The sequence below is a fragment of the Aspergillus stella-maris genome (assembly GCF_047715825.1).
Source record: "Aspergillus stella-maris strain CBS 113639 unplaced genomic scaffold BDV14scaffold_54, whole genome shotgun sequence".
NCBI classification, from domain to species: Eukaryota; Fungi; Ascomycota; class Eurotiomycetes; order Eurotiales; family Aspergillaceae; genus Aspergillus; species Aspergillus stella-maris.
The window spans coordinates 121,652-143,940 of NW_027396848.1; the positions used below are offsets into that span (position 1 = coordinate 121,652).

At 50.5% G+C, this 22,289-nt stretch overlaps 5 protein-coding genes across 5 annotated transcripts; 3 read left to right on the forward strand and 2 right to left on the reverse strand.

Annotated features, from left to right (window-relative positions):
• Positions 1-166: 166 nt before the first annotated feature.
• On the forward strand, positions 167-1,893 carry BDV14DRAFT_178900 (opsin family protein). Its single transcript, XM_073769654.1, has 5 exons — positions 167-433; positions 483-549; positions 597-1,084; positions 1,139-1,273; positions 1,325-1,893. Exons 1-5 carry the CDS (start codon positions 228-230, stop codon positions 1,404-1,406), a joined length of 978 nt encoding a protein of 325 aa, XP_073625171.1. The 5' UTR covers positions 167-227; the 3' UTR covers positions 1,407-1,893.
• A 6,759-nt stretch (positions 1,894-8,652) lies between these two features.
• On the reverse strand, positions 8,653-8,965 carry BDV14DRAFT_203027 (uncharacterized protein; the record flags this gene model as incomplete). Its single annotated transcript, XM_073774188.1, has 2 exons — positions 8,653-8,792; positions 8,848-8,965. The coding sequence occupies 2 exons, from the start codon at positions 8,963-8,965 to the stop codon at positions 8,653-8,655; spliced, it is 258 nt and encodes an 85-aa protein (XP_073625172.1).
• Positions 8,966-12,098: 3,133 nt separating this feature from the next.
• On the forward strand, positions 12,099-14,512 carry BDV14DRAFT_203028 (trypsin-like serine peptidase; the record flags this gene model as incomplete). The annotated part of the gene is made up of 3 exons (XM_073774189.1): positions 12,099-12,294; positions 12,349-12,846; positions 12,897-14,512. 3 exons carry the CDS (start codon positions 12,099-12,101, stop codon positions 14,510-14,512), a joined length of 2,310 nt encoding a protein of 769 aa, XP_073625173.1.
• Positions 14,513-15,945: 1,433 nt separating this feature from the next.
• On the reverse strand, positions 15,946-17,848 carry BDV14DRAFT_203029 (peptide MFS transporter; the record flags this gene model as incomplete). Its single annotated transcript, XM_073774190.1, has 3 exons — positions 15,946-17,315; positions 17,366-17,700; positions 17,814-17,848. The coding sequence occupies 3 exons, from the start codon at positions 17,846-17,848 to the stop codon at positions 15,946-15,948; spliced, it is 1,740 nt and encodes a 579-aa protein (XP_073625174.1).
• A 2,880-nt stretch (positions 17,849-20,728) lies between these two features.
• On the forward strand, positions 20,729-21,979 carry BDV14DRAFT_203030 (uncharacterized protein; the record flags this gene model as incomplete). Its single annotated transcript, XM_073774191.1, has 2 exons — positions 20,729-20,911; positions 20,999-21,979. 2 exons carry the CDS (start codon positions 20,729-20,731, stop codon positions 21,977-21,979), a joined length of 1,164 nt encoding a protein of 387 aa, XP_073625175.1.
• Between the last annotated feature and the right edge of the window lie 310 nt (positions 21,980-22,289).

The window sequence follows — 22,289 nt, forward strand, 5'->3', positions numbered from 1 at the left end:
CCAGCATTGCCATGCCACCCCGGACAGTAAACGGACAGCGAATCGCACTGCTTCCTACAGATCATCCCGTGCGGTCCTCGATCCACCGCGATCGAGACCGTCGATGTCGCTGTTCTTGTGGATGGGCTATAAATTACGCTGAGTCCCCTTGAGTTTGGGTGCGGTTACGCTCGGCTTTGCTTCGTGTAGGAACCTGTCTGATCTTTCGGAGTATTTACTAAATCACCATGGAGGAGATTTTCAAGAAGACCGTCACTGTCACTGAGACTTTGACGCAGACTATTACTGAGGGATTCCCATTCCCGGATCCTACTCTTACTACTACGACCTCTTCGGGACACCATACAACCACGTCTGTGGCTCCTATCCCGACTGTGGTTCCGGGGCATCCTACCTTCCAAGCGATTGACACTGCTTCGAAGCGGACATTATGGTATGCTACCTTCTCGGTGTATATGGACTGCGCTGACACTTAACGCCAGGGTTGTAACAGTACTTATGGGGCTTTCATCGTTGGTGTTCTACCTCCTCAGCAACCGCGTGCAACTTGTAAGCCCAGTCAAAACTTAAATCCGATCAATTACTGACATGTCCAGCCTAAACGTGTGGTCCACTACCTGGTCGCCACCTCAACAACCGTATCATTCATCATCTACCTCGCCCTGGCAACAGGCCAAGGCATAAACTGGAAGCACGACACCGTCAAGCACTCGCACAAGCACGTTCCCAACACCGACCACGAAGTCGTCCGCCAAGTCCTCTGGCTTCGCTACGTCAACTGGTTCGTGACGGATCCTCTGATTCTGACTGCTTTGACTCTGCTTTCCGGATTGCCTGGAGCAAGTCTTTTCGCTGCTATTGCTGCCGACTATGTCACCCTTGCTTCTGGACTGTTCGGTACCTATGCCGAGCACACCTCCCGTCGATGGGTGTGGTTCGCGATTAGCGCTATTGGACTCATCACTGTGATTTACCACATTGGTGTTAAGGGAACCCGTGCCGCGAGCAACAGGGATTCGCACACCCGCAGGCTTTTCTCGGCTGTTGTTACTGTTGCTCTTATTACTCGAGCCTTGTACCCGATGTAAGCTTCTATTCCAGCCTTCATTTCTGAAGGGAAATACTAATATGCGTCCAGTACCCTGGCCGCCGGCGCTCTCTCCCTGAAGCTCGGCCTCTCCGGCGAGACCATCCTCTTCGCCATTCACGATATCATCTTCCAGGGTATTCTCGGCTACTGGCTTGTTATTGCCAATGACGCCGCTACCGGAACGTAAGGATCCCCGCCCATCATCTCTTGAATATGGAGTACTGACAAATAAAGAAACCTCTACGTCGACGGCTTCTGGTCCAGCGGACTCGGCAACGAGGGCGCTATCCGCATTAGCGAAGAGGAGGGTGCTTAGACGCAGCCCTTCGATTCATCAGTGATTCCGGGCACCAATTAAGCCCGAGGAAACAGGAATACATTGGTGTGGTAGCATCAATTCAATGCGAGCAGAATATTGGGAGGATACTAGGTATAGGCTGGGAACGACAAGGGGAGATTGCTTGTTCTGAGGAGGAGGACAATTGCATGACTGGAAAACACATCTCTCATTCAACATTGAGTTGCGTTCTGATCTTAGCTGGCGCATAGTTTATGTCAAGTATTATCTATTCAAGGTTACGCTGAATATGATTCACGATCTGAATTAGCAATCCATAGTTCCCTCCACCCTACTCCGTACTCCGTGGGTCTCTTTTATCGGTGCTTTACCATTAGGCTATCTGGCCTGCGAAATGAGTTAGAGGTACATGGGGAAATGATATTCCCATGGTTAGGTCAAGCTGGCGGATTTGTTGTCTTGTATTCTAGCGTAAAGTACGGAGTACCTTGCAAATCATTCATCCCAGATGTCCAACTGTAGCCTAGCAGGGCCTCGAGTGAGTTGTAGCTTTAGTTTTCTCAGCTGTCATTGCTTGTCTAGACTCTAGAGTCGTACCTGGCTATTGAGTTTATGGTGGGGTTTGTGGAGTGGATGTCGACGATTTTCCTTACGCCATGCTGAGTTTATCTCAACCGCCTCCAGCTCCAGCTGTAGGCTGGTAGCTGGCCTGCTTCGTATCACTTTACCGTGTATTCATTCGGCGGCTCATTGCTCTACGCATTGTAAACAGGACTTAAGGAAATGGCTTGTAGGTTTGAAGGGACTGTTCTGCATCCTCCTAGGTCTCTTCGGAGGGAGTATTCTAGGGTAGGAACGAAAGGAAGCACCTAATTGGTCAACCCTATCTACATTCACAACACCTTTTATCTACCTACCATTTACCCCAGCCTTCTAGCATTCTCCAGCTGGAAAAAGAGAGGGAAACGAGGATTGACCAGTACGAGATTCGAACTCGGATTCTCTGACAACTAGGTCTGGCATCTATAGTGTGCATTCAAGGGGACGTCGGCCCTGCCACCCCAGACCCCAGATAGCTCATTCATCATGATAAGTACCTAGATACCTCATCATGATTAATGAACGCCCCTGTGTATCTGTACGGAGAAAGATTGATCTCTCACATGAGGAGGGACTATCTTCCAAGTTAGGTCGTCAACGCTTTCGCCATTAAGCTATCCTGGCTTTTGTGGGAACATGAGAGGGAAAGAGGGGGATTTTCTACGGGAGTGGTTGTTCTTCGTTTGTAGGTGCTTTGTTGCGTTTGTTGTAACATGGTTGCCTGCCTTTCTTCAACTTCAGTCTGTCTAGCCTACTTCAATTGAAGGGCGATGTCTTCTGTATTCCTGGCTGTTACAGGTAGCTGCCATCTACCCTTATATCTAGATGTAAATCTCACTTTATCCATATCATACCGACACCAAAGAAGCATAGTAAAAGTACAACCAGAGCAAGGATTGAACTTGCCTATCTTTCACCACCAGTTGGCTGCTGGTCACGTCATGGACAACGCGCCGGTGGGTCTTGGATATGAAGGTTCATGAACTTCAACTTCATTCTTCCTCAACAAGGGCGCTTCCGCAGGCGGCGTGCATCCCAGGTCAAGAGTATTTTATTTCCCCGAATGAGAAGGGCAGATTATCAGAGCCAGACTAGGCCCACGCTCTGCTCATTAGGTTAGCCAGTGGCCAACGCTTTTTCCATTAAGCTATTTTGGTTGTTGTGTTACTGGTGGGGGGTTTGGAGGGAGATTTCGGCGTATGCACAGGGAACCCCACTTGGTCTCTGAGGGAGGTTGACTGTTTACGTCCAGCTAATTATGATCTTTTCAGATTGCTGTCTATGTTTACAGCGTAATCATGGTCTTGAGTCACTTGAGTAGCCGCGATGACTGATCCCCAAGTTATGCCGTCATTTTGGTCTTATGGTGTTACTCCAATATACACCTCGAGATACACCCACACACCAAACAAGCAGTACAACCCTGTCTTCCCAATAGCACAAAGCATTGCAGAACCCAAAGAACCATGAAAAAAAAGAGAAATGCCAGAAGCAAGAATCGAACTCGTTTCTTTGACCCACCAGATCCGTACTCGCGGCAATAAGCACCCCCAAGTACAGCGGCCAAGGCCAGCCTCCGCAGAGACCCTCGACCAACGAATCAGAGGATGAGGCATTCCTAGGCTCGCCCATGATGCGTCACCCGCCCAATGGGAGTGACCAATTGACCGCTAAACTGTCCCTTCGGTTCTGTGAATGCAGAGAGAACTTCACAGAAGAGGTACTGGTTCCCACACTGGTGGCCAACGCTTTTGCCATTAAGCTATTCTGGCTATGGTGTTATGAGGACCTCTGAGAGTTGGTTTCGATGCTGTAGTCTGTTGATTTGAGGCTGTGCTGGACTCATGATGCTTGATGATCTGGGGGTGGATCCCGCTGATGTGTACAGTATAGCGTCGCTCAGAGGGTCTACTCAACAGTGCAAGACACAGTAGAGTTTTGTATGTTCTTTCCACTTGAACTAGACGTTCTGGCACTTCTCAAGTTAAGAAATACCTTTCTGCTGCGCGTGCTTTCTGCTCAATGCCTCCAGGTTGCACCCATCCATCCTTATCAGCAAACGTACCTACGGAACCGCGTGCTCCCCATCAGAAGAAGAAAAAGACCATGGCCAGGGCAAGATTCGAACTCACTGTCTTTGATCTCATCCTTCTTATCTATCAACTTATTTGCTGCCCCCCAGCTCCAGAAATAGCACTACTCCAGGCCTGGTCAATAATGCCAGTCCCCGTGGAGCTGGAGAGCAACGAGCAAGTTGATAGGGAAGAAGGATGAGATCAACACTTTCACCGTTAAGCTATCCTGACCTTTGTGTTACTAGTGGGATTTGAATAGCCCAAATGAACTGTTTGTAGGGTACGGATCTGCGCCATGTTCGCATGCCCGAGTGCCCCAGCCATCCCCTTCCGAGTCCCTCACCACGCTACGCAGGCGCCTTGACCCCAGCAAACCATTCCAAAAACAAAACAAAAAGATGACTAGAGCAAGATTCGAACCTGCAGTCTTTTGAATCCGCGAAAAGATTGCACTGCGTAGTCAGCGCAGCCGAACTCGCAAACGGGACTTACGGAAGCCGCGCGGTGTTGAGTCTAGTCAATGGTACAACGCACATGCCCTGAACAACGCTTCTGCCATTAAGCTATTCTGTTCCTTTTGTAGCAGACGGTCATTCAGTGTTGGGAGTGAGGGTGGGTTGAGACGTTTATTGTGGTGATGGTGTTAGCTGGGATCGGGACTGGGAGTAGACTACTTACCTGTTCGGGGCACAATCAGACTTCAGTCGGCCACTCCTTGGCGCAGAACAGCATACCTCGAACAGAAGAAGCACATAATCAAAAAGAAAAGATGCATTGACCAGGTCAAGAGTCGAACTTGCCTTCTTTGGGCGGCCTAGATTAAAGCTTGTTAATCGTGACAAAGTATCTGCATCTAGATCAGGCTGGCGCTGGCATCAGCTATATCTGCGCACACGGCTGCCCAGATCTGACCAAAGCTTTCGCCGTTAAGCTATCCCGGTATTTGTATTACTTGGTGCGCAGCTCAACTTTGTGAGAGGCTTGCGCTACCTATCTGCAGGCTAAGCAAGTAAACAGTGGACTCAAACTGCCTGCCATGCGTCTGCCTACACCCATAAATAGGACATGAACATGAGCAAGAATCAAAACCAAAAAGACGACCAGTGCAAGATTCGAACTTGCTTCTTTGGCACCGTGTACCCGAGCAAGATATAAGGCCTTCATGTTAGAACGACTAGAAACAGAATGAAATCAAGCATGCTTGCAGAAAACAGGACACGGACACGGGCGCTCCCACAAGATGGGCCCCAGTCTGGTGGGAATGGCTATAATAACCCGACCAACGCTTTTGACATTAAGCTATCTGGTCTTTGGTAATAGTATGGCACTGTCTCTGAGTTTTGTTTGAGGGTTTTATTGGGTGATAGGCTCGGAAGATGCGGTTGAGTTGGAGTGCGGGATATCTGTCCGCCAGTCCACTCACATGCAAGCAGAGGAGACCGGACCAAAAAGAAATGAGCCACTACCAGCAGTGGCATCCAAAAAGAAAGAAGAGTCAGGTCAAGAATCAAACTTGAGTTCTTTGGTCTTTGGGATCCCCCGAGTCCCACGGATTTGGACATGTTACGATTATGCTAACGCTTTACCATTAAGCTAGCCTGGTCTTTTTGATAGTGTGCTTTCTGAATGATGAGGAAGTATGCCATAGCTCCCGTCGGGCCCGGTATGTCTGGATCTCAAAAGGAAGAGCCATCGAGTAGTGGGCCTGAGGTTCATCAACTGGACGGACAAAAAAAAGATCAAGCCAAAATTCGAACTTGGATTCTTTGGTCTTTGAAGAGTTTCCTCTGTAGTGCACGAGAAGCTTATATGTCTGCCCGGCATGGAATACCGTCCAGACAAGCTTCATACTCTGGTCCCGTGTTGAGAGTCTGCGCCAACGCTTTTACCATTAAGCTATCCTGATCTTTGATATGCGAGTCCTCCATTAGAGCAGGTAGTTGTAGCTTGTGCTTTTTGTTTCAAGCCTGACGCTCGGTGGAGATCCGTTGGGTGTGCCTAGTGCAGGCCAGAGTGAGCAAATGACCCCCTTCCCCCTCGTACCTCCGACGCCCACGCCCACGCCCACGCCCAGCCCCTGTCTGTTAAAATCAGATCAAAAAAGAAAAGAAGCAAGAAAGGGGACCAGAGCAAGGCTCGAACTTTCATCTTTGCTCTGTCAGACACTCTTGGCGACCCATATCAGCTCGTCAGCTGCCTGGGAAAGTCAAGCCAAGCGCCTACCAAGCTTCAGCTAGCTAAAGAAGCTCAAAGTAGGCTCGGTCATGAGGCAACTGCAACGCTTTACCCTTAAGCTACCTGGTCCTTGATGCGTGGATTGTCTTGGAGGAGGTCCGAATCCGGGGAGCTGTCATTGTGCGTGGGCTGGTCGTTCTCGGGTTTCACTTATGAGTGAGTATTCGTTGGGACGAAATCAAGGCCATTGGAAGAAGTTGAACGAGACCAGGGATCAAAAGCAATGGGAAACCTCTTTTTCATCTCTCTTGTACATTTTTGATATACGAAGATTACTCTCCGCCAGAGATGCGCCGAGGAGGTTACCCTCCTCCCTTGCCCCTGGGTCTCAGCTGGTCTGATGTGTCCATAAAACAGAACATTGTCTCTTTTAACAGACAGATCTGATCTTTCTTTGGAGGGACGCCTAATACAATCAGCCCAGTGAGCTACAGACCGTTCGTTTCCTAGTCCAGGTCCGCGTTAACGACCGAAGCGGCACTGAGTGAGTGTCATGAGCAGATTACCGCAGTGCCCATCCGCCCCGGGCCCGGCACACCGGCCACCTTCCTGTTAGGAACTCAGCACTTAAAACAAAGCCAAAAACACTAAAAAGAGGGACCAGAGCAGGAATCGAACCCGCATCTTTGCTCTAAATTTTACACAGATTTACACAGACTCTCTCTCACGGCTCTCTCAAAGGCCGTACTAGTAGTACCCCTGTAGGGTGTGTCACGATAACTAGTAGTAGTTGCCCCGTCGGGCGAACGTTCTGTTTCTGTAACCTTCCAGGAAACAACGCTTTACCACTAAGCTATCTGGTTCCTTGGGTGCTGGGTATTCTGGGAGGGGGTTTGTGTGGTGGTTTTCTTGAATGGCGTTTGGTGTTTGGTGGGTGGATTGGTATGTGTTATGTTTATCGAGGACCGTGTAGATATTGATATAGCAGCACCAGTCATCTCTCTAGACGCCAAATTGTTTGATATGAGGTTTGAAGTAGTTCAAGCGACAAAAAGGAGGCAAAACAGTAGGCGTGCAAGTTTCGAACTCGCTGTATCTGAGAGGATTCTGTTAGCAATTCCCGCCAGAACTGGCCATAACACGCCAGTGAGCAAATTCTATGAAGCAGTGGCCCGTTGGACTATCAAAGCAGGTGGGTGGCAGTATTATCTGGCTAGTGGGCTATGTGGGCTTTTTGATTATGGGAGCATAAGGCTGGGTGTGCAGTGGTCGACGAGATCCCATGTCACGCCCACAGCCGATGACAGGACGTTTTCAAGGTACGAGGTACACGGTGTTTGACTGCATGAAGATACTGCTCAACGACCTACGGTACAAAAATGACACGCAGGCCCGTTACCAAGGTTAGATTCAAGATCGTGGTTCCTTGAGCGGTGTTGCTCTTTCGGGTGGTACTTTACATGTAACCTGCCCTACTGCTCCGCCCCCTTGGTCCACCTTCTTGCGCATTTAACCATGGATGGTCATGATAAATTTATTTGTATTGCGACTCGAATGTACGTTAAGTTCTTTTTCTGGGACAAGTCCAGGGAGCGACTAAGCTAAATCACCAATGCGAGATGTATCCTGAAAAGGACTGGACTCAAATGAGATATGGCCATCGACAACAGAGGCCTGAATCAATGCTAAATGGTATGTATTAATCCAAACACAGAGGTACCAAATTCCAAATGACTCCAGTACAAGTCCTCTAGAACTTTTCAAGGGTTCTTGACAGGCTTCATGGCCCCAGAACTCGGCTAGACGCATTCCATCGTGTGCTAGCTCAAGCTCGGCTAGGCGTTGCTCTACTATAGTAGCAAATAACTTGAGGTCTTTCAGTATTGCTCTCAGCTTGACTCGGTCGTTCCAATCAGCCGGCATCACTGGCCAGGGCAGGATCTTTCCATCAAAGGCTGACTTCACTTGGGAGTGGACAACGCAAGATGAGTGCGCTTTCGATGGGTGCTGGATCTGCGTCTCTGGGTTGGCGTTGGTGCTGTTACAACTTTGTTTCCTCGCTCGAAGGGGTGTGTCTGTATCTAAATGGTAGTTTGGGCGCTTGCGGCCTTTAGCTAGAACAGCTTGAAGACCACCTTTAGCTATTATATCACTTCTCATGTGTCAGTACTCAAGAATATTAATCAGAAAAAGGACCGACGCTGCAGAACTACATACTCGTTCAAAAGGGAGACCCATATCTGGCTGTCTTTCGTCTCAAATGCCTTGCGATGTGTGCAATCTATCCCCTTGTTGTTGTAGACGCAGTTGGAGCACGCGTAAGAATATATCGACCGCCCATTGTACACCGGGAACACAACGCAGGAAGCCCAAGCACCGCCTTTCCGGCACTGCGAGCAAGGGTCCACAGCTTCTCATCGTGTATGCAGAATGGACGCAGAGCGTTGCTGTTTTGTTTTTAGCCATCTCGATGCATTGGCGGCCCAATCGAGTTCTCGGACGGGGTCTAAGAGGGCGACGAGCTGAGACTGGACAGAGTTTGAGCTTGCTGGGTCTGTTTCTCAATACGATCAGATTTTGACGTTGCGAAGAAAGACCAGTCTACTGACCGGTAGGGGCCACTTCACGATCCTGCTTCTGAGAAGAATTGAGCAGCAAGGGAGCGTCAGCTTTGCCGTCTGGGTTCTGGCTTCGTGCAAGCCCATATGCCTCGAAAAGAGAAGACATTTCTCATTCGCCTGGATGAATGATCGCTTGAATGTGGGTGAAGAACAGTAGCTATAAAAAATTAGAGACTAAGTGGTTGGAGGCGAGGTAGTCAAGAAGCAGGCAACACAACCTGCTGGAAGCTCCAGTAGTCACGAGCAATTCCCTCACTTCTACACGAGCACTTCATCCCTCCTTCCCCCACTGACCCAGCTTCTCCTGTATCTTAACCTTGAAGTCCAGTCCTCCACAACGATTCATAGAATCATTCTAGCTATACCAATCTATTACAGCTTCTGCAGCGCTATAATTCGTGTGCTCCAACAGCGAATCACTACCCTTCGATGGCAGCGCCTCTGCCATTCATTCCACTCGACTACGAAAGGACGTTCATCCATCTTTCACATCAACCGGCTTGGAACAGCTGTCTGCTTGGTCCACGATTTACCAGAAACCACAAGCGTGCCTCCAGTGAGCGAGACAAACCCCTGCGACCATTGCCAGTGTCAACCGCCTCCCCAACAGACAGATCAGCTCAGCTACTCCTTCAGTTACCCGAGTGTCTCATTTCAAGCATATTCGCCTTCGTACTTAGAGATAGATTACTTTACGGCGCTTATGATTCATGCTTCTTTCGATATTGTTCATTTTCCCACATCATCAACCACAGTACTTGTTGCGGGCTGTTTGCCGAACATGGTATCAGCAACTACAGAGTTGTCTCTTTGGTGGACTCCCTGCTCGAAGTGGTATCTTTGCCCTGATCACTCCTTCAGACCTGCCTCGGCTACGGAAGACATTCCCTACACTGAGCCATTGTGTACTCAACCTGGGTAATATGTGGAATTTAACCGACATGGAACAGCTTCTGGTTCTGCTTCAGGCCCATTCATCCGTGTTGGCCATGGTCCGTGGTATTGTGTGGGACGTTGGCTCTCCGAACATTAGGTCTTGCAGATTAGCGCCTTCACAGTCCAGTCTCTGAATACGGATTATCGGGAGGTACCTCAGATATTCACCTCTAATCTCGGCCCAGCTCTATTGGGCCATGAGACCTATGCCTGCTCGCGAACGCGAGTCCCACCAGCTTTTGGAGATAATAGCCTTACACTATTACCATGCCCATCTTCTTAGGAGTATCCTAAGTTGCATCCCTTCAAGCAGTCACCTCACAATCCCATTATTTATTGTGCCGTTACTCTTCGACAATTGTCGGCGTGGAACTGCAGTCATCTCTAAGATGGGGAAGAAGGTTGATCTGGTCAAGGCTCAAGGCCGTTCCATAAAAGCTATACTCAATGTAGCCAGTTATGTTCAGTTTGTTGAACATTATCGTCCCCTCGAATCCTATTTCGAATCCTGGGCGTCGCTGCTAGCACAAAGGCGACAGAATATCAACGAGGTCAGTGCAGACATTCAGGCCTTCCAGCTGCTTTCACAGAAACCTCAGTTTCCGATTAATGTACCATGGTCTTTGTGTGGCCTTGGGATTGACTGCCTATTGTGCCCTGGAGCAAAGGATTCATGGAGTCTACAATTACTTGATTCCTACGTGTCAAACCGGAGAGCCCCGATGATCTGCATGATGAAAGGCGGGTTAGATCAGGAGCAATGAAGGGATGACGTTCACGCTTTTGTCTATCAAGACTCTAACTTTTGCTTTGTTTCAGGCAACGCTTGGTCCCTCGATGACTCCAACCACCTTGCTCCCAATGACTTCGAATATCGTCACTACATTTCTGTGAAGCATTTACGAGGCTCAACCTGGGCATTATCAAACATCTTAATCTAGAGTTGGGCCAGATATGCCCACTGTTCTTTCAGAATGCAAGTGAGCATAGATCTGCCCTCAGCGGAGTCTGGCGGATTACGACAGTACCGACATGGTGTCAGCATTAGACTGAGTCTCATCCTGAAGTTTCCGAAAACGATTTTGAAGTTCTGGCCTTGGTCGAACAGACTCTTGATGCAGCTCGTCCCTTAGTCGAAAAAGTTGAGTTGACCGTTTGTTTTGCTTATGAGATTGTTCAATCTCAAAACAGTATGTCCAGACCGCAGGAGACGGTGTTGGATCAGTACAATCATTTTCATTTTGCCGCCTTTTATAGAACTGATTTGATGCACAGATATTCTGAGGAGGGCTCTTGAAATATGTCCCAAATTGAGTCCCAATGAGGATTTATTTCGTTACAACAGTGCCGTTATCACATCGGTGGTAAATCGACAGGCGACAACCGAGTTTACGACAATAGGCTTCTTGTTTGCTACTGCTCATAGTCTGGCTAAGTTGAAATTGGGATATAGGTCTAGGCTGTGGGATATACTTGATTTTGTGGCAGGCCAAGACATAGGTTGCATTGTGCGGTCCCAGGACTAGTATACCTAACTCTACCGGCTAGCAGCGGGCACACATGGACCTAGACGCTCTTCTTATCCAAAGGCGAGACAATCAATGACAAATATTCTAGTGGTCAGATACTCCAATCCTTGCCAATAGCCATTGGAAATTCAACTCTCCGCTTGTGCCTTTTCCATACTTCCTGGATGCGGGACGCGGACCAAACTCTTGACTGATCGCCAGATTCGAGGCGCTGGTTCCCAACGGAATAAGCTTATCCAACTCTTGGTTAGCTGGGATCAGCCTACTCGAGTCGATTCATTGTAGGTCCAAGCAGATTACTTCCAAGCAAATCCTAGGCCTTCCCCGCCATCTGCCACCTGTCGACGAAGCATCAGCATTCCTCATCCCACCTCCTCATGGCTGTATAGGCTTTGAACTTGAGAGAATGCCTTCATTGACATCCAATTGCTGAGCCCATGCACTGCCGAGACCATTCGATCTGTCTAGATTAATTTTCGCGCAGTTGTCTATGACGCTAGACCCAATCTTACTGAGGTGCTCACGGCCATCTGTTGATGGCGATGACCGTCACCACTGAAGCTCGAATTTGCGGGGTTGACGCGAAGCAATTGCTCATGTTGTTATTTACCCAGTATAAAGGTCTGGTCATTCCGAATCGGCCTGTTCTAGTTCTTTTTTCTTTCGATACAACCCTCTTCCGTGAAACCAATCTCACACGTACTTTTCATAGCAACTTTTCAGCTTCAGCAATCTCACGTCAACTCTCTCCACTCACGTTACCCCTAACTCATCATGCCTCTCATCTTCAACGGCAGCAATAGGTCCTCTTCCAATGACATCCCCACCTGGGAGCTGGGGGGCTGCTCTTCGGATGTGCCGAGGGACGTTCAGCACTTCAAATATTTGAACGACTCCCCTCCCCAGCGAGACGATGACGACCGTTCCCCTGTCAACAGACGAGACATTTTACCAGGCGCCAAGTATCGAGGTAAGTTCCCGTATCATCGATTCTATAAATTTCTTCCAAACTAACAAGGCTCAGCAATCGCCAAGCTTTTCCTGCGCTATGAGAATAGCGAGGAAGACACCTGGAATGTCGCTACCGGCTTCCTCGTGAGAGACGACCTTGTCGTAACTGCCGGTCACTGCGTCTACGACTGGAACTACGATCTAGGTGAACTCACCGAGGTGAAGGTGTTCATCGGGTACACCGGTAGACAGAACGTCGAGAACCCCGAGGTCGAGTTCCGTGTAGGGAAGAGCGTCGCTACCACCCCGGACTGGATGGAGAAGGGTGGCCGTAAGGAAGCAGACTTGGCTTTCATCAAGCTGAACAGACCATTCGATGATGTCACTCCATTCAGGTACAGGAACACGCCAGCAAATGAAAGGACTCAGATCGGCGTCGTCGGCTATGCTGCTGATATCAAGAGGAACGGCGAGCCTGGCGCTAACCTCCACGAAGCCTTCCAGCAGACCAAGTGGGACCTGGAACGATCCCGATGGCAGATGCTGGAGCACAACCTTGATAACTTTGGAGGTAGGCCAAACTCGATCAGATATGCCATACTTTCATATTAACGCATGCAGGATGCCACGGCGGTCCCATCCTTGACGAAAATCTCAATTGCATCGGTGTGCACACCTACGGCGGACGCCAGAACTGTGCCACTGTCATTGGCCGCCAGGGGTATCCCTTCGAGCCCTATATCAATGCTCTGGATGCTATGGAGGAGCGCGGCGAGCGTGGTGGACGCTACGAGCGCCAACGTCGCCAGTATCAGCCGCAGCACCGCGGCCGCGGCGAAGAGCAGGAGCTTGTTTCCCAAATCCTCAAGCTCGTCCGAGACTTCCCCTCCTCCATCTCACGAGACATCCTCTTATCCGAGACCAAACTTTCCCTGGGTCAACTCGGTGTGCCTGCCGGTGCCGTTACAAACATTGCTCTCAGCGCCGCCACGAATGCGCTAATGGAAAACGTCGAAACTTCCGACTATAACTTTGAAAAACATCAGGCCTTCAATGGCATCGCTGAGCGTGCTATTCTCGCCGAAGCGGCCCTCGTTGCTATCCAGGAGATGAGCCCGGAGATGCGTCAGGACGAGCAAATCTTCGACACTATAACCCAGACTGTGACGGAGTTCTTGCCTACCATCCAGCAAACCGGCTCGACCGTCATCAACTCTGCCCAAGAGCCTATTCTCCGCCTGGCTCTCGACGAAGTCCGCAAAAACACCCGAGGAGGCTACCGAAGCCGTTCTGATTCCATCCCCTCGTTCCGCCAATTCCGTGACACAAGCCGCCGTGGTCTCAGCGGTAAGAAGGCCTCCTTCGTCGACAGCATCTCCCAGGGCGCAAGAGATGAGCGCACTGAGCGTTTCGTCTCTAACGTCACCTCCGAGGCCCTCGATCAGGACGCCGAAGTCAAGTGGGACCAGCTCGATGTCCCAAGGCAGCTCCGCTCCACGGCCTCTTCCATTATCGAGGGCGGCAGAAGGCAGTCCCAAATGACCGGCCCCCTTCTCACCGACAAGGGCCAGTATTACCAGGGCCAGTACCAGGGCCAGTACCAACGCCAGCAGGGCCACCGTTTGCACGGCCACCAAGGCCAGCAAGTCAACCTGCACAACCTGCACCAAATCGTCGACATGGACGTGGACGACGAGCAATTCCCGCTCTCCGTCGAGTGCCTCCCCTTGCGCGCTGTCGTCGGCGAAGCCGCCCTCCAAGCAATCATGCACATCTCACACCAGCAGCTCGAGCAGGAGGGCCTCTTCGAAGTCATGCGCGACGTCATCCGCCAGCACGGCCCAACCGTCATGAAGGTCGCGCCCGCTGTAATCCGCAAGGTCGCCCCAGTCTTCACGGCCATCGCCCAGGAAGACTATGGATACAGCCGTCCGTACGCCCATAGTCGCGGCCAGTACACCCGCGGCGAGTACGGCCGTGAGTATGGTCGTGGACGCGGAGAGCGCGAGTACGGAGATACCCGGAACGATGACGACGACCAGCGCGCTTATAGCTATGGCGGTGGTGGTGGTGGCGGCTGGGATTCCGGCTATGGAGGAAACAGGCAGCGCCGTCGTAGCCCGCAGCGCTTCCGCATCCCGCTCAAGGCTAAGGCTCTTGCGAAGCGCAAGGCTTTTGGCGGTGGGGTGGGCATGAATGTTTCGCCCGCTGAGCAAGACTTCTTGCAGGCCTTTTAAGGTATGAAGGACCTTCAGCTCACCTGAGTCTAACTCGTTCCTTGTCAATTTAATGTTTTTCTGAAATTTCGGAGATTGACGGACGCAACTTGCACTCTAAGTCAAAAGTCAACAAAAGTCAAAAGTCAACAAAAGTCAAAAGTCTGGTCTGTATCGTCCTTGAAAAGAAAAAGGTTCGAAAATGGTGATGAAGATTGTTGTATAATATTTAGCTTAGCTTTACTTAGTATGCCAGAATGGAACTAGGTCTGCGTTCATCTTCCTCCTCGCTAGTCTTTTCTTAGTGGAAGTGTATACTATAGACTACAATTTAACCTCACAGCTGTCCAGGTACTACCGCGGTAGCCTTTGACAAAACCTCACCAGAAAATAGTACGCCGGCGATAGACTACGTACCGCGTACATCGATACCTCCCACCACCCGGGACTCCGACTACTCAGATCCTAACATCAAAGACGGGCATATCTTTTTGGAATCACACTTTGCACTAGACATCTTCTTCACACTCCCATTATTCCCGTTCTCCCTTCGAATGGCGATCCCACCACGCTGGAATCAAGCATACGCCAAGACTCAACCTCATAGTGCGCTGTGAATACCTATCCGTGCCGCAAACCCGGCTGGGCAACCCGGGTCACCCTCCCCAAGCCCTTGCATAAAATTGAAATAAGAAACCAGATCCCGATAAAACGGACCTGCTGTAGGGACTAAGGCAGGCACGACTTTCCTCAACTCCACATTCCCACGCTCAGAGAAACATAATTCGCGGAAAGAAGCTTGAAAGGTGGAAAAGAAAGTCCACAGGCGAATCCACAGCGCAGCTTTGCGCCGCCGCCAACGAAATGGAAAGCAGGTACGTGGTGGGTCCTACGTACCGAGCAGCGGAAGTCGCCGATGCCAGTCGCGTGCTGAAGCTCTAAGTCTTGGCGTTTTTAAGAATCCGAGACCTGGGATTCTGTTGTGTCAGAGAAATTCAATTTGAGTGTTTCTGACAGGCACGGAGTCCACTTTTGTAGGGCTTGTTATGGTTAAAAATTAAATTGCTCTTATTGTGGGTTTAGGTTTCGGAGTGAGGACTTGGTTCCGGTTTGACTGTTGACTGTTGAGGGGGTATGGTGGGAAGGGGTCGGTAGGTGCCGGTGAGTGTGCTCCTAGTTGAGTCATATGATGAGAGGGCTCTCATTGAGAATTTCGAGCTATACTCAAGTCTAAATAAAATTGAGGTAGGAAGTGAATTTGAACAGAAGAGTATGTATAAATAATAATAAGATAAATATATTAACTATGTACAAACCAAAAACACTATCATCTGCTCAGCAGGATCCGCTATGCAACGTATACCATAGACCAATTACAGCATTATGCATATATACAGCTCATCATAGAACATGACCAAAACACCAAAAGCTAAGCTAACCAAATCAATGGCTGCTTACTGCTCGTTCTTCTCAACGCGAGGAACAGGGACGTCAGGGTCGTTGGCGTCAAGAGCGTTCATCTCGTCCTCCTGGTCGTTGAGGTGGCGGTAGATGATGTAGAAGAGGATACCGACGATGAAAGAAGCGCAGGCGAGACCGACGAACATCCACATAATAGCGGGGTCGAAGGCGGCGGGGGTAAGAGCTTCAGCGAGAGCGGAACCGAAGGCGTTGGTGAGGAGGTACATGGACTGCACGAAGGACTTCATCGAGGGAGGAGCCTTGGTGTAGGCGTATTCGAGACCAGAGACGGAGGCGAAGATCTCAGAGATACCGATGAAAAAGTAGGCGGGGGTTTGAATGGCGATATGGATGTTGTTACCCTGGGCGGAGCCGTTGACCTTGGAAGCATCGCAGAGGGGAGAGTCGTAGCACGGGCCAGCCGAGTAAATGAGGTGCTGGACAATAGCAGCGTACATCATAGCCAAAGAGGCAACGATGAAACCAAGCGAGATGCGGGAGATGGGGCGGAAGCGGATGCGCATGCGGCGGAGAACAGGGTAGACCAGGGACTCCAAAATAGGGATGAAGACGATAATGGAGATAGGGTCGAAGTTCTGCATGAGATCATTGGGGATGCCGTGGCCCTGCATCTGGCCAGCCTGGGTGACGAAGTTGCTGGAGAACTGGCCGTAGACAACCCAGTAGATGGGGTAGAAGGCGAAGACGCGGCAAGCAACGAGGGCACGCTTGAGCTCCTCGATGAAATGGTCGTCCCAGGGGACGTTGGTGCGGTTGCCATTGTTCTCCGCCTGCCACGTGGGCTTGGGAGCGTCCATGTTGCGATTGATGACCATGATCCAGAGAGCCTTGAAAGCGTCGGTGATGACGGATCCCTGGGGAGGACGGACAACGTAGAATTTGCGTCCGCAAATGACAATGCCAGTACCGACAGCGAACATGCACAAGCAAAGCAGATAAGCCGACCAGAATCCAATGTCACGCTCCATGTAGGGAGTAGCCAACAGTGAGAGCGAACCGAGGTTGATACAGCCGTAGAAAATCATGTAAATACGCTGAATCGTAAGAGATGGGTCGATAATGACTCGCTCACCCTTCTTGGTGGTGGTAACGGCCATCTTTTTGCGCTTGTACTGGTCTGCAATCAGAGGAGCGACGTTACTCTTGATACCACCAGTACCCAGACCAATGATAAGAATAGAGACGATGAATCCTCCAAGACCGGCTCCATTCTCAAGAGCGGTGGGGATCGAAGTGCAGACGAGGATCAACAGACCAACGAGGTAAACACCGCAGAAGAGAACGATGGTCTTGTACTTGCCGAGATACTGATCAGCGACGATGGCACCGATGATAGGGGTGACTGCAAACGTTAGACTCTGGTTCCACGTTAGAGATGATACTCAGACTAACCGTAACACCAGAACTGGAAGAAAGTGGTTAATCCAGTAGCACCTTGGTGTCCCATGCCGAGCGCTCCGCGTCCCTCGCTTCCGTCCAATGGACGCTGGACGTAGTTCTGAAACAGTCCAGACATACCATAGTATGTGAAACGCTCGCAAAGCTCGACAATGGCGACCAACCAAGCGGAGAGCGGGAGGTTTTCGGCGACATGGCGGAGGGTCTTGTTCTCGACGGCGTTGGGCTCCTCGCCGTCAGGAGTATCACGGAGAGCCTTCTCGTCAACGAACTGATCCTTTTCCGTCGCAGCGGCAGGGGCGATAGTGGTATCGGCAACGGAGGCCGGCCTTCAGTAGGTCAGCAAAACCCTAGCAAGCGATTCGGAGTGAAGAAAAATGGCAGCCGGGGTCCGCGGACTAGCACGCGGATAGTCGAGGGGAATGCAAGGAGGCGAACTCACAGAGTGGCCTCGACGCCGTGCTCGACTGCAGACATATTGAAGAGGACGTGCAACGGCAGAGAAGATCCTCAGTCGAAAGGATAGAGCTTGACTTGTCGCAAAGGTAAAAGAACAAACTTCTGGGACGGCGGCGAGTCACACCATAATTATACCCATGGCGAGAGTCGCGTGGTAGTCAAAGCGGGACCGTCTTATCTCCAAAAAAACCCATAACGAAATGGCGACCCGTAAAAAGTCCGTCCAAAAAGAGCAGTAACCACCGATGTAACCCCAGGTTCAAACAAGCGAGTCAAACGGCAATCAAGCCTTTCTGGGCTGGCTTGTCGGTCTTGTCAGGGCTAGCCGCAACATAACTGGGTCGTGTGGCTAACGCCCGGAGTTCACCGGCTGGCGCGATGGAGATTTTTTGCCATCGAGTCGCCCCCTGCATGCACACAATCTGATTGTACAGAGTGGTCTGCAGAATACCAGAGTCAAGCATAATTTCTTCTTTTCGAACAAGAATACATGTCAAATCCTCTGTAGACAAGTGCTGCCTTCCTTGTCGCGACCGTGAGCAGTTTCTGTTTGCGACTGACCGAGGTTAGACCGCATGCGGGACATCTTAGGTAACGTAAACGATCGTGCTAGCGACCGGATATCTCGCATCGCAAAGATAAGGACCGCGTTTCCTGCCGTCGAGTACAGCCGTTCGAGTCCTCTTGCTCGACAGTGAGGAGAGACCCCACTCAGTTCATTTCGAGGTGGTGGTCGACGAAGTCGCGCAACAATAGTCCGGCACCAGTCCCCGCGTGTTGTGCTACACGATGTGACTCAGTAGACTTCCCATCTCCAACTCGAGGTCATTTCCCTGGTAAAGATCCGGTGTATCTGAAAGTATAATCTCCACGTTCAATGAGGGCGAAATCAAGAAACTGGGGATGTGACAGAGGTTATCCACCGCACGCGATGTTACCCCAGGTTGGAGCAAACCAGAATGCAGCTGTCTCGTTACCTCGTGGCGCTCGTTGGCCAGAGAGAGTCAATCGCTTCCTATCTCGAACTCGGACTTCCGGATGATGCAGCGTGGTCGGTGGAACATTGATCTAACCGGTCGGGGTAAACTGCGGCGGCGCTTCAAGCCGCTGCTGGCTATCTTTGATTATCGAGCAATGAGAATCGAACGAGGTGAAAGGAATTGATAAGACGCCGGATTCCTAGTGCTACTTAACGAGTCAGTGCTTGTCTAGACAGCATGATAGTCATCTGCTCAGACGCCGCGATCGGGCGAGTCTGAGATTCACCTGCTCCGGTATCGGTGGAGAGACAGACTGAGATGAAGACATTCAATGGCAAAAGAGGACAAGGTGAACAGCAAAATGAGTTGACATACCATGAAACCTAGCATAGCTGGGACGATCATGCAGAATAGGATGACAATTTTGAGAAATTTGATTCGAGAGAGAAAGTGATCTGCGACAGACGACCAACTGCCATCTCACGTGCGAGATCGGAGGTCGACATCAACAATCCTCACATCTTGAAAAACACCACGAGGGACAGTTCGAAAGACAGGAAATCAGTCGCTTTAAGAAGGGAGCCACCCTCTTATCAATGCAGGCCCGTCGTGTAATTTAGCTCAATGAGCACGCCTTCCAAGAGGCGCTAAGCACCTACCATGACACCGCGCGTCTTGGTCCTCCTGCAGGCCAATCCCAAGATCTTGGACTTTCTTGGCTAGACGCAGAACGCGCAACATACTCCAATGACTGACCATGCTGACTCGGACATACGATCGAAACGTGGATGGACTGCGGATGAACCTCGGCGTAGGGATGATGGCAGTGTCAAGACTCCTCGACCTCACCAGTGACTCATGGTTGTCAACGATAGATGGGACAGAAGGACCCTCACTATATAACCACTTGTTCGGTGTGAGAGATATGAGCCACAGGGGTTATCCGTCATTGTAGGACGATGTCCATTCTTGAGTCAGAGTTGCTCCATACTCAGCTGCAATCCATTGCTTCTCACTTGAAGCCAAGTCATCAACCACGAAGCATCCAGTTGCCAGCAAAATTTCATGAGAATACATCCTGCAGCGCCATCAAGCAACGAAAGGATGCTTAATCGCTCTCCCCCCAATAACTGCTTGGCCTTTTCAAAGCGAAGCAACGGTCGCTGATAGTCGTGGCCCAACATCAAGACTAGCCGAATATAGACGCCGAAGCCGAGATCGGCCCTGCTTATGAGCCTCAAGGAGGTAAGTTTCATAACGCAACTTGTTGTCATGCATGCGCTAGGCCTGGCTCTTGAGCCTTGCAGCCCTACAGACACTAGGGAGTTGGGACGTGCTCAACTTGCTGACAATGGGGCTGCTCGGTAGCCGACGTCGGAGATTCGGGGCTCCATTCGACTCATGCAGCCCTGCCCATCTTCTACTCGATTTCGTATGGCGTATTGAGGCTCTGTTTCCCTGTGTAAATCCTAGTAGTATTGGGCAATGCAGTGGACTGGGCAGAGCTTTTGTGGGCACTTTTTATGTGGATGCGCTCTGCCTTGGAAACTATATCAGGCCCATGCTAAAAATCATTTACAAGCACATAACATTTGCAGGCGTAGCAATACCTAGTAATGAATCAAAATGCCGCTGCACGTAACAAATGTTGATATTATTGGGCGCCTAGTGTATACTATCCAGAATCAACTAGATAATGTGCGCAAGGTGGCCATCGTAGTCTGACTACCACCTGGTGAGCTGCATACGGAAGCCGCATCCACAACATCGCAATCCAAGCACCACTTGGTCTCCTCCTCCTGTCGCTTCCTCCGCCAGATCATCTATCTCTACAATCCAGGGTTAACCCCTAATTCTCTCACTCATTGCGCCATACTACAACTACATCATGGTGAACAATCCCCATCTCCATTCCCTCATGCCCTTCTCAGCAACCGCTAATCGTCCCAAGGCAACGACAACACCATCTACAGAGTCGCAGTCAACCCAATGGTACTTCGGCACTCGCGAATCCAGCGGCGTCACCGTGTCTTCTCTCGGAAACAGAACGTTTATAACACTGCCAAACGGGTTCTCGATCGTCGCGACGGGCGGATTGGTGGTAAGCAACATACAATACCCAGAAACACAACTTCGACAGGCCAAACACTAACCCATAATCACTAACTTCGACTCTCTATCTACACAGTCCTTCACTGAACCCCCAGCTCGAGACCGCAGCCCTCAATTCCGCGGCTACCGCGACTTTCGAGACGGGAATACCCCGGGTTGGAACCGCCGTCGACGAGGGAGAGGGGGAGGTCAGGCGCGGAACAGTAGTCACAGCAGTGGAAGTGGATACATGGGTGGGAATAGCAGCGGCTGCAGCAGTTACCGTCCCGGTCCTCGCGGTCCGATTCATGCAAATGGCCACGGCAACGGCAATAGCAATCACATCGAGCAGCGGGCTAGGGCTGAGCTAGAGCGTCAAGCGAGGAATAACCGGCTCCAGGGCAGACAACAGCGCAATCAGGGAGGCGCCCAGGGGATCAACGTGCGATCTGGAAACAGGAATTCTGTTGACGTTGTCGTTGTTAATGGGTTGGGAGATGGTATCTCAGCAACTAGGTCTGGGACTGGAACTGCGACTAGGACGGCGAATGCTGGGATTTCTCATTCTCTTGGACCAACGTCTGCCTCTGCTCCTGCCTTTCTGCCTTCGACGAACACGCTCGTCAGCGGCACCGGACATCCAACAACTTCTACATCTCTCGCTATATCAGCTCAGCCGCAAGTACAAGCCCACTCATACCCCCCAACAACCACACCCATCACCAACCCCTTCACTCAGCTAATGCTCAACCAATACGCCCCTCGGCAGCCCTCTCCACCAACTACAGAAGAAGACGAAATTACTATTCTCGGGTCACGGCCTGTCTCTCACCGGCGTCAGCGTCAAAATCAGCATCAGCATCAGCATCAGCAAGAGAGTCAAAACTACACAGCTAATCAGCAGGATTACGTCCACAGTCATCATTCCGGAGACGATGGCAAAGTCGAGGATGAGGACGAGGACTTCAAGATCGAATTAGATGATTTGATCGGTGAAGCGGGTTTGTTGGACGCGGGTGAGGAGGCGCTGGTTGTGGGGTTGGGAGCTGGGTTTATGGATTTGACGGATGAGCTTTAAGAGTCGTTCTGGGTTTCTTTTTCCGTTCTTTATTTGGGATATGTTAGTGGTGCGTTTGGCCATGGTTTTTTTTATTTTTTTTTTTTGTTCTACGGTTGTTCTGTCTGATGTATGCGTGCTGTCTCAGCATGGGCATAGGATGGGATTCTGTTTTTTAGAGCACGAGATACTCTACTCGCTTCAAAGGAAACAATCACTCAATTGATATCTGCATTCAAGGTAGTCAAGTCAGGACAGTCTAATGATAGCGATTTCATCCATGGCCCTCTTATTAACAGTCATAATAGTGCATAAAGCAGACATCATAGCA